Below are 12,702 nucleotides of genomic sequence, written 5' to 3' on the forward strand. Positions count from 1 at the left end.
AAAGCACTCAATAAAAGTTAGTCATTTTCCAAATTCCCTAAAATGGTTAGTAATCTCCATTTGGCAATGATTACTTACCAAGTGGTGACATATGTTGTATTTTTGCTGTGAACTTAAATTTAAATCAAGTGTTATTAATGGATTTTTAATGGGCATATTTTATTTTCTTAAATAAACTGAAAGCCCCAAGAGCATGAGAGAACTCTGAATATTGAGCATATTCTACATGCCAAGAACTCGGCTAAGTGCTTTCTATAAATATTTCATTCATTTCTCACAATAACAGCATAAGCTAGTGACTATTCCCATATTATAGATAAAACAAAAATGAAGGTTTAGAGAGAGCACGTAATTTGTTCAAGTTTTCTAAGTAAGTAAGTTGTAGAGGTAGGACAGTTCTTGAAGGCAAAGATAATAATTTATATGTGTTTCCCAGAGTGCTCAACATATATTCATTAATATATTTACCACCTGTGTCCAATTTTTTGTTGCTATATATTTTGTTGCTATGATATTTGAAGCATATATACTTGGTAAGTTAGCTTTCCCTTTTAATAGATCCTAATACAGAGAACTTACTTTTCACTTTTAACGTGCTTTCTCAAAAAGTTTACCTTAGACCCTTTATTAAACCTTCCTCTCATTGTATTGATATCAGCATAATATACTTACAGTATATTTTATTATAACTAGATACCTTTGTGGATTTTTGGTTTTGTTCTACTAGTCTCCATATATTTGTAGTTAATCCCCACCAATTTATATTTAGCTTTATTTTTACACTTCTTTGGATTAATGTTGTTTTTATATTGCATTTGCTAGCGCTGGAAGAAATACGAGAGGACATTTGCTCTTTGACTTACTTAGGTGGGAAATGGGGCTCAGGCAGTAGGGGGACATGCCAATAATGCTCACTTAGCAAGGGGCAGAGAAGAAACCAGAAGTAGACATATTTATTCCCACCCTTGTGCTCTTTTAGCTAAGTGACACTGCCACCTTCATACAAATAAAGGCTAGGATTCTCAAATCCTAATATCTCCCACTCCATCTACTATATGGCTTTGGGTCAGTGCTCTTAGTTTACCTGTTATTGCATATTCCCAATTAGGAAGCAAAAATAAAGACATGAAAATAGAAAATACTTGAAGAAGCAAAAGCCCTGTGCAATTTTGCCACCTCTGCACCTTTAGTCATACTGCTTCCTAAATGTTCTTTCACTACATGCCCCTTAAGTAGTGCTATACAAAAAGTGGTCTGTGGATTGGTGTGTGACTAACAAATATTTATCACCAAGTGATAAGACAAGTACAGAAACAGAATAAGTATTTAGAAGCTATTATAACAATTTAAAAGAGTAATTTGTTATCTGTTAAATAAAAAAATGAAAAACTTCCATTTTATTTTGTATTTTTCATTTTACTAGTATTTAATGTTAATTGTACTCTACAAAAATATTGGTCTCCAGCAGATTGGGAGGAAAATGATCTTTTACCGCAAAAAATTTGAATAACACTGGCTTAAAGGGCTCAGGTTCAAGTACCGCCAGTTCTTTTATAAAGAATTACTGATGTTCCCGATAAATAGAGCTTTAAAAACTTATAATATTTGATCTAAGCCTTCTTAAGCCCCTTAACACTTTCTACCTAGATTAATAATTATTTGTGTGTTTGTGTTATCTTTTCTGAACAATTACAACTTCATTGAGGACAGGTTACATGCCCACAGTACCTCACAATTGGCATATAATTCATAAATTTGCATTACACTAATAGACTAGAAGAATTCACCATTTATAGTTATTCACATGTTTGAACAGGGGGAGTGTTAGAAATAAAAAAGGAACATTATTTCCTGAACTCAGATAGAAAAAAGAATAAAGTTTAGACAATACTCAATTCTACATTTTAAAAAAATTAATCTTTTGACCAGTGAGAAACCTGAATGTACATAGAAACTCCATTTTTACCTTATGGGAAGCAAATACATTGTCAAAAATTAAGTCTGAAAATCAATTTTGTGTCTCAAGAAACTCTAAGGACCAATGGGATTTTAGTTCAAGTTAAGTAGATATTTCATGTATGGTAGAAACCCAATGCCATTCCCAAAATTGCTCAGTTGTGTGTACATGTATATCAATGCTCATAACTCTGGACTCAAATACTTTTACCAGTAGGGTTGATAATATTTTAAATTACTAAATAGGAAAATCAGAACATGATATTTGCTTTAGAAGTCAGCTCTAGACCCTACTCACCAAAGTATTCATCGGCGGGTGGATTTTCCATGTCATACAGCATCTTTTTGGTCAGGTGCTCAAGCTCATCTTCTGGGCGAAATGAAGGCGGAAGGGACGAAGGCCCCAATGACCCTGTGTGTCCACCCTGAAAGATAGAAAACACATAGTCCTAGATCATCAATGATGTCTATCAGCCTGAACAAGTAGTGTTTGCATTGGAGAGAGAAAATAAAAAACAAAAACTGGACTTGGCTATCAGGAAACCTGGATTTTTGAATTAGTTTTCTCACTCATTCAGTGGCCGATTTGGATATATCTCTTTATTCACTTGTCTTATCTAGATAACTGATCTATCAGGCTTTAGAAATTCATGTTTACAACAGCAGGAATCCATTTTATAAAACATTTGTTAAGCAATCACAATACACCATTGTGTATTTTTTTAAAAAGATAAATAAATTGAATCTTTCTCCCTTATGGACCTTACAGTGAGAGATATAGGCACATTAATAATTAAAAAAAAAAACAGCTGTAGGAAGCGCACAATGAGGGTACAACAAGGGACCCCTCACATAGCCTGAGTAGACTTCCTGAGGCGAGACAGCAAAGCAGATTAGGATTTATTCAGTTAAAGAAGAGGAAACACACAGGTAGAAGTTTCTCACATTTAGGTTAAAAAAGGCAAGATGTGTGAGGAGCTCCTGGAATTTGTGTATTTCTGGACCACATAATAAAGTTTGAGATAGGAAATGAGATAAATCTTATTTGGTATAGGAGTCCAGAAAGTGAAATTTTGGTTCCAGTTCTTTTTGTTCCATTTAAGGAAGTGGAGTTTTTTGTTTTGTTTCGTTTTTCCCAGCACTGCAAATAGTCAGATTTCAAATAGGGATAAGTCAGTAGCTTTGACATTATGGGTGGATAAATGAATAATTCAACAGCTCCTTTAACCCTCACACCAACCCTATATGACAGGTAATGTTTACAGTTCAGAGGAAGCCCTAAGTTTAAACTTTAAAGTTCACTGGATAAACAGGTGGATGAGCCAGAAGTATAGCCATGTTAGAGAACAAAATGGCAGTTGAGTGAGTACTTGAGATAACCAACAAAGAATCCAAAGTGTGTCGTAAAAGAATGCACACAAAATGTACTTACAATTTCAAAAATTCACAAAGCACGTGTCTATACATTTTTATTTATCCAAGCAATAGAAAGTGATCTAATCAGATTTAGAAAGTTCTTTCTAGAGTAGAGGGCAGATGGGAGAGCTATGAGACTGCAATAAAATGGGAAAGCTTATCATAGTATATTTGTGGCCAGAGATAGTAAATGGATATATTATGTGGCAGCATAATTATGGCTGGAGACAGAAATTTGACTATGACATTCAATTGGCATTCTTAGGTAAGCTTGCCAACTTTTCATAACTTCAGGTTCCCATCTATACAATGGGCCTGTCAGTGCTACCTCACAGTCTTTGTGAGAAATAAAGTGAGATAGTTTGCATCTCATATTAAACCGAGTTTAACTACTTTCAGACCAATGTACGAAAGAGGTGTTCTTTGAGAGGAGATTATCTCAATTCAGGTAATAAAATTGAAAATGAGGATGGCAAAGTGAGTTCACCTTTTCTCCAATTTTGCAATAAAGAAAGAGCTTGAACCCAAAATATGGTATCACCTGACTCCAAATTCCATGCATTATTTTCCCAAGTAAATATTGTTTCCCAGGGAGAAAGTGCTAGAAAAGTATGAAATATTACCTGCAATAATAATGGTGCTAGATTTTAAAATTAAGCCAAACAACTATAAAAGAAAACCTGATAATTTCTGTTTTTCATCTTAGGGCAGACCCTCAGAGAATGAACACAGTAGAGATTATCACCAAGTATAAAATCTGCTTCCTTTTCAACACAAAGGCAGCAAGAAGGCAGATTCTGTTCTTCATAAATCTGAGGCAGAAGTTTAGATTCTACCTTTAGCACTTACATTTCAAGTATAAGTCTAGTTTCGAAGTACTTGCCTTGTCAGTATTTCAAAGATTTTGAGAAAAATGTATCATCCTGTTTATTCTCCAAATATTCCTTCCTATTTACTTGCCCTACTATTTCTAAAATAACCAATTTGGAAATGTTCCTTCCTTTTAGATTCTATGCTTCTACATAATGTCCATCATGATTCCTTGTATTTCTTATGAGGAAAGACCTGAAGCAATTATTTCTTCCAGAGTTTCTGAACTTTATTTGGTTATACAACACCCACTCCCACTCTGGGCATAATTCTTAACACCTGTGGAATATATAATGGAAAAATAACAAGGTTCCTCAGTTAAGAGTCATCTCTCAAATCAAGAAAGACAGCCTAGGACTTTCAGTGTTCAAGCCCCGTGGGTGGTAGTTTAGTACTATTCTCACTCTGATAAATGGAGAGGCCCTCTATTTTCTCTCTCAGCGGTGCTTATGACTCAATATGTCCTGAAAAATTAACAATGGTGTCCAACACATTTTTAAAAAAATAAGCATCTTCTAACATAGTATATGGATAATAAAATCCAACTGAAAAGTTGTGGTGGGGGGTGCCAGAAGGAACTGATTTGCATTATTTTTATTTTCTTCGAAAAACGTAAGTATGAATAACATCAGCACATATTCACTGTGGTATAATAATTTGTCCTATTTGCACGACCCTTTTCAAGGGGTCTGCTTTCATATACATGTAATCTCAATAGCCCTGTATGATATGTAATCCTATTTTATGCAACAGAATATATAGGCTTAAGAAGATAAGTGAACAACCTTGTGTGAATTACCACTGCTAAAAATGGCACAGCACTGACTGAAACCAGGGTGTGCGCAGTTGGGTGTATTTCTGCTGCACTGCAATGTCTCTCAGTTTTCTGATATAATTATCCCCAATACCCTTTAGCTCTATTATTCTGAAGTAACTTGCATTTTAATCTATCAAGGCTATTGTCTAAGCGAAGATTTTTTTTTTTTTTTCCGGAGTGAAGGTTTGCTGCTGAATCACCAAAAAAGGCATCATGAAGCAAATATAAGCAAAGCTGCTGGACTTCTCTATTTAAAAAAAACATAAATAGCAATATTAATCACTATTGTGTATGTTTCCTGAAATGTCTGAAGGACAGAATAGCATTGTATGATCCACTGGTGAGTTATTAAGTAATAGATTTTAAAGAGTTTCATCAAATTTTTCTTAACATACCCTTCCTAAAGAATTGCCAGGCGCTATAAACTATAATTATAAAGCCAAATTATTCAGAGTTCTTGCCTCTGACAACTCATAGTGTAGGAAGAAAGGGACATGTAAACAGTCAATGACAATAAATTGTAATCACTAAAGCACAGGCATGAATTCAGTGCTTTGAGACGGAAGAAGGTTGCCAGAAAGAGATGACTTTTTAGTTGGATCTTGAAGGATAAATTGGATTTCACCAGACTAAGAAAAAAGGAAGAAAAGGAAGGAAGGAAAGAAAAAAACAGAAAAAAAAGTAAAAGGCAATTCCAGAATAGTATGTATAAAATAACATGCACATCCAAAAAACTATTACGAAATAGTGAAGAAACAGAGCTAGGATGAGGCAAGAGAGGTGGGAAGTGGTCAATGCCAAGACTTCATTTTAAGTAACAGAAAGTCATCAGGAGATTTTTAAAGACAGGAGTTGATTTTATTAAAGTTATGCTTTTGAAATAAGTGTACTGGCACATATCTTCAAACACCAAAGCCAATTTCACCTTAAAAATCCAAGCAGACATCAATGTATTTCTGAGCAACTTAATGGTTAATATGCTTTAAAATAAACCTCTGATATTTACTAAGTATGGCAAAGACTGCTAACTGCTTATCAAAATCTGTTTCCTCTTCTTTTTGGGCACATAGCTAAACTATGTTTCCCAAGCTCCCTTGCAGTTAGATGTGGTCATGCGAGGAACAAAGAAGAAGGGACATTGGACCCTGAGGTACCACATGAAGGAGAGTCATCCACTGACCAGGATGATCTGCTATATACTATTACAGTAGGAACACTGGAAATAAATATGCTCAAAGGTTAATGGTTGAAGGTCATAAGAAAGTGAGTGGTTTATATTCATTCTTTCTATTTATGTCTTTGTAGTTTCCCTTTTCTATAATACAACTTTTCTTGTTTTTTTCCTCAGAAAAAAAAAACACCCAAGTATTTGGAACTGGTTCTTTTTTTTTTTTTTTTGCCATTGCTTGAGGTCCAGGTGGTTATCATTCAAGGAAAGACTTAATAAGAATCCAAATTTGGGTTTAAGTCACTGGTAAATGTTATCAGAGAGACTGTGCAATAAGGAAGCCTTGTTTCTGAAATAATGTAAGCACGTGGATAGCATCCTTAATGGACCAAAAACAAAAAATAAAACAAAAAAAAAACCCAACTCTGCTGGATTAAGAATAACACAAACAACAATATCTGTCATATTTTTTATAATATTTCATGGCGTTTGAAGTTTTTAATGTATTCTTACACAGGAACCCAGAAGTACAGAAACCATGCTATTTAGAATCTCTCTCTCTCTCTCTCTTTTTTTTTTTTTGAGTCTGAGTCTTACTCTGTCACCCAGACTGGAGTGCAGTGGCATGCTCATGGCCACCACAGCCTTGACCTGCTGGGTTCAGGAGATCCTTCTGCCTCAGCCTTCCAAGTAGCTGGTACAGGCACATGCCACCACATTCAGCTGATTTTTTTTTTAATAATCAATATTTTTATTATGATATTGTGGGGTCTCAGCTGATTTTTAAAAATTTAATGTAGAGATGAGTCTCACCAAGTGGCCCAGGCTGGTCCCAAACCGGTGGTGTCAGGCAATTCTCTTACGTTGGCCTCCCAAAGTACTGGAATTATTGACGTGAGCCACGGCACCTGCCTAGAATCTCTTTAATCTAAGTTCTGTCTTTAGCTTGCCCAGTGATTTTGCTCAAATCATTTCCATTTCCTAGGTATCTGTTTCTTTAAGTATAAAATATTATTTTCAAAGATTCCTTTGATTCTACTCTATTATCACTATTTTTGCCTGTAATATGCAGGGCACATATTATTACCAATCTTTAGAGTGAAATCACAGGTACTCATACTTACAGATCCTTTGTAGTTTATAAAAACAGACACACACTGAGTAAGTGGAAACCTCATTATCACAGAGATTTACATTTATAAGAGAACTTAAGCCAGTTGTCACCTTTCCCCGAAACATCCAGAATTTCATTTAGCACTCTGAATCTGAGTAAGCAGTGGGCAGGTCACAGGGTTTCTGCAGCTTATTGAACTTTCACTACATTTGGGGCATGGAATCAAGAACATATGAAGGTTAATCATCTTATCCTACCACACTGCTTCTTACCTGGGTGGAGAAAGGAAAATTCCACTATCCTTTCTAAATTAAAAAGCCTGCATTAAAGTACAAAGGGCTTCCAGGGGAGCACCCCACCACCTTGAATTTGTTACTACGATTTAACTATCTAAATATGTGTGCTAAGGATCTATTTTACAAAATGGCTACCCACTATCTGTCACCATGTCAATTTCCTGAGTTGCTCTGATGCTAAACTTGGTGTGGTCATTTTTCTCCCTTGAGTCTTACCTGCTGTTGATTTCCAAGTTACACAGTGCTAGATAACCTGAACTTAGTGCAAATCTGGACCTTACCAGAAAAGCACCACTCAGACAGATAAAACACTGGGAAAAGGCAGCCAAGATATTCAAAAAGATTACATGATAATGAATACTCTATCACTCTGGGTACCAGAGCTGCTCATTTTTCTTGTCCATTTGTAATGATGTACAAGAGGTTTCTTCTCTCAGAGGGAAAATAACTTCAATTATGTGTTCTTGAAAAAAAGAAACACTGAAATTATCTTCTTTTCAAAAGGTAGAATTAGCCCCATTTTAGAGCTGAAAGCCTGCCAGAAAAAATATATTTCTGATATTTTCGTTCTCCCCCCCATTTAGCTGTGTCAAGTTTGCAGTTTGCAATTTCCTGTGGCTGCTTCTACTTTTTGACTCTCATTGAAGTATCATACTCTGCTCTCAACATCTCACTGCTTAAATGGAAGGAGCACCCTTTCCAGCCAAGGGCAGTTGATTTGCTGGACACCTATTCTGTTTCAGGATGAAAGCAGTGGCCACAGAGAAGGGCTGGGAGAAGGAGAGCTGCCTCCTATTAACAATTAAAAACCTGTAAATGAACATTCCTCACAGCTCCATGAGAGTCAAAGGGCATATTCTTGGTTTTTCTAAAGTTCCATTTTCTTGAAGAATTAATAATAAGGACATAAAGAGCAAGAGTCAGAAATTTTAACATTAAAAGTTTGATTCTTGCTTTGTAATTCATTCCAGTCTTCAACTTTCAAAAGCTTGATTTTCGTACAACCTCTACTTTCTTATGTTCCCTTTCTCACACCATACGTTGGTGTCTCTAAATCACCTTTCTTAAGCCAAATGTGAATTTACAGTCAGGAACTGATGATTCTGAATTATAGTCTGGAGGAGTTGCTGGAAGAGTTATTGCAGCTGGGGAAAGGCCTGGATGTCTATCAAGGGGGCTCTGGTGTTTGCACACCAGAGCTTTGTGCTGATCTAGGCTGAGTTGAGGGAAAATGGCCTCTCTCTACGCTCATCTCTCTCAGCCTCCACATGCCAAGGTAGCCTCAAGAGTGCCTGGACTTCAAGCATCTGGCTCTTAGGTCTGATGTCTCAGATACCACTTCAGTTCCCCCCATATTTGCTCTTGTATTACTGATTATCTCATACATAAACTGGAATGTAATAATATCTAACTCATATGAAGAAGCTTTGTAAAATATTAAATATCAAATAAATGACAGTTATAATTATCAAGAGGACAGCTTAAAAACCACTAATAAAGATGACTTTCTTCTTGGAAGTGGAATGTTTGCAGAGTAAGCTCACTCCAGTAACTCTCCACTTTCCTATTTGATGTGAAAGTACTTCAGTGTGGTGTATCTGAATTTTACATTAGCTTTTTTAAGCAAGGGATGTAATTACTTTGAGTACTTTTTAGCTACAAATCTTGAAATACATGATACTTGGTGAATGCATGCCTTGCCCTCTTTCCAAATTGCTAACCTTTTACATTCTCATCTTTGGCACCAAAAGATAGTCAAGGCCTTTCAGAGAAGAGTGGTCCATCTCTCTCTCTCTCTCTCATATATTTTATTTTAAAGATGTGGGGTACAATTCAGGATTACTGTGTTGTATACAAAAAAGTGGACATCGTACAGATAGAGTTTGGGTCTCCTTTCGGTCCCTACTTTGCCTGGTTTGAGATTAGGTACCCTTATTGATGTGTCCCCACCCCACCCAGGCAGTATCCCACTGCCAATTCCTTTCTTATAGTGTTATGGTAAATGTTCAGAGTTCATTTATGAGTGAGAACATATTGAACTCTGTTCTTTGTTTCTGTGATAGATCACTGAGTATGATAGACTCTAAATTCATCCCAGTTGCTGTGAAGTCCATATGTTTGTCCTTTTTTATGGCTGTGTAATATTCCATTGTGTATATGTACCACATTTAAAAAAAATCCAGTCCAGTTTCAATGGGCAGCACAGTTGGTTCCATGTTTTTTGCTACTGTGAATTGTGCTGCAATAAACATGCATGTGCAAGTATAATTTTTGTAGAATGATTTGAGTTCCTCTGGCTATATTCCCAATAGGAGGATTGCTAGATCATATGGAAGGGCAATTTCTAGTTCTTTTAGAAATTACCACACTGTTTTCCATAGAGGTTAAACTAATTTGCATTCCTACCATAGTGTAGAAGTGCTCCCTTTTCTCCACATCCTTGCCAGCATCTGTGTGTTTTATTAATGATGGCCATTCTTACAGGGGTTAAGTGGTATCTCAATGTGGTTTTGATTTGCATTTCTCTGATGATTAGTGAGGCTGAGTACTTTTTTATGTGTTTGTTGGCTGCCTGTATATCTTCTTTTGAGAAATGTATATTCATGTTTTTTGCCCACTTTTTAATTGGGACTTTTTTATTCCTTTCTGCACATTTGAGTTCCTTGTAGATCCTGGATGTGAGTGATCTCTCTTATACTTTCTTGTACAGATGAGCTCCAGGCAGACAAGGAACAGATACTGATGTTATCCTGTCTGGTAGGCAAGTAAGAAAGGTGAGTAGCAGGAGGCCTAGATCCTCAGGGTCAAGGAGAAGCTAGTCTATGATCTTTTGTCAACCAGATTCACAGTTAACATTTCACTGTACCTTCCTTCTATACATCCAAGTTGACCCTCCTGCAAGGAGAAATAAGTTGTCTCTGTTGAGTTGTCTCACAATTTGTTCTATGTGAGGCTGAAGGAACCCATTTCCACAACACTATGGCTAAAACCTACAACAGTTTTTTTCCCCATGAATTAGGTTTTGTGCATGTTATGCATAAGAGGTTTGATATACTAAAGCAAGAGAATCTCAAGACATTATTTCCATAGTTGGCTTCACCTCAGCAAGACTCATGACATAAAAGTTTGATGAATGGAATGAACTGTTGTTCAAGATTTTATTTTCAAACTATACCCTGTCTTGACCTTTGCTGTGCCCCACTAGTGCCTGGAAGTGACTTTCTCTGTGAAGGTGTTTTATCTTTATTTGATTGCCTGGAACAATGCAATAGGCTAGTTGCTCCAATGTTGGAAAAAAGGTTTTACCACAATGTTCAGCTATGTATGCATTGTCCCACAGAAAAACTACCCTCAATCAGATAGCTTGATAAAATGCTGTCAAAAAGAAGCCATAGAGCTTCCCTTACCAGGACTCGAGCCCCAGCTGTGGTTCCAATTTACTGACTGCTCAAAATGGGGTTTTGCCTATCCCTTATTGTTAGATATTTGAATTATCTACTAATTCTTGCCATTATAATGCTAAATAATAGGGTGATATGAAAAATATCATCTGATAATTACAAATGTATAAAAATACATATGCAAGAGTGTGAGTGTCTGTGTCTTCTTAAGTATTAGAAAACAGATACTGAAAAGGAAATAAGCCAAAATGTTAACAAGACATGTCAGAATGATGGGGTTACAAGAAATTTAAGTTTTTTTCTTTATAATTTTAAAATTATCTAAATAAAATATAAAAATGAATGGCTCTTAGAAAATGACAAGAAACATACTTTATAAAACAGGAGGTTCCATTATTATCTTTAGTATCTTCCAGTATGAAGCCAGGAGAGAATGGAGGGTCCAAAGTGTGGACAAGTTGTTGATAAAAAGAAGGCACCTAGATTTTCATTCTGATATGCACAGAAACACTTGCTACTCTACAAGCTGTTTCTATCTAGTGGGTCTGACAGATGCCTGAACGTGACACAAGACACTGAAATAACATGCAAATCAGTTTTCGGTTTTAATATGCAAATATGACGCTTGGCACATCACTTTCCATGGCTGAGGTAAATTTCTGTTTTTGAGTTTTTCGTGGGAAACGCAAACCAGCCAACAAATGGTTAACTCCCCATATTTCACCTAACACAAAGTGGTTTTCATATGAGTCAGAGGGGCTCTTGCTCAGCAATCCAAGGCACCTTGGATGCAAAGAAAGGGTGTGTGATTTGTTCAATAACAATGCCACCCTAGGCAAGTAAGCCTACCTTCTGACAGACACACTGATCACACTGGATTTCTGGGCCTCAGCATGGAGGCAGGCAAAGTGCTTAAGTGAAAATAACAGAGAAAAGGATTTTTGCTTGACCTGTGAAAATCAAATCAAAGTAGCTCAACATGGTGGGAAGATTAAGCTGCTAGCCACAGACAAAAGGGAAGAAGAAGTCAACAGTCCTTGATTTTTAGAATATCCCAGCAGTGTAGAAAACTGAGGTCTCTGATTAAATCTATATTAAATTATCCACAAATATTAGTAATTAATTGGGTATTAAGGCAGTCATCAAAATGAGTAAGATGCATCTGGTTCAAGGAATTTATAATCCAGCCAGGAAGTCAAGGCATATGAATGAGAAATAAAAACACAAAGGAAAGAATTGAATTTGATGGCTTAAGTGCTCAAGAGTATAGGATCTGTGGTCTGCTTGCCTGTGTTGAAATCCCACATCCACTGTGTACCGATTGTGTGATCCAGTGCAAGATACTTAATTTTACTAAGTGTTAGTTCCTTCACACATAAAATGGGGCCAACAGAATTTATATCTTGAGTTAAATCAGAAAGACCAGGCTGCACTGATTAAGAAATTAATATTATACTTAAAGATATGCCATGCTGTAAAATATCATGCGAGTATATTGATGGATGACAGGACTTCAGTGAGAGAGAGAGAGAGAGAGAGAGAGAGAGAGAGAGAGAGAGAGAGAGATTACAATGGGCTGGCACATCAAAACATGTGGAGAAAATAAGAGGCTGGAACTAGACCTGAAAGAGGGATAGAATTCAGAGGGAGGGAGGGAGACAGCA

At 36.3% G+C, this 12,702-nt stretch overlaps 1 protein-coding gene across 1 annotated transcript in view; it reads right to left on the reverse strand.

Annotated features, from left to right (window-relative positions):
* Positions 1-2,254: 2,254 nt before the first annotated feature.
* LPP (LIM domain containing preferred translocation partner in lipoma) overlaps positions 2,255-12,702 on the reverse strand; it is a gene marked incomplete at its 3' end in the record, with an annotated part of 307,175 nt that continues 296,727 nt past the window's right edge. Inside the window, exon 5 of the mRNA XM_021712561.1 lies at positions 2,255-2,381. Coding sequence (XP_021568236.1) covers positions 2,255-2,381 — 127 coding nt within the window. The remainder of the gene's footprint in view (positions 2,382-12,702) is intronic.

The sequence above is a fragment of the Carlito syrichta genome, unplaced genomic scaffold, assembly GCF_000164805.1.
Source record: "Carlito syrichta isolate Samal-C Ts95f unplaced genomic scaffold, Tarsius_syrichta-2.0.1 Scaffold303360, whole genome shotgun sequence".
NCBI classification, from domain to species: Eukaryota; Metazoa; Chordata; class Mammalia; order Primates; family Tarsiidae; genus Carlito; species Carlito syrichta.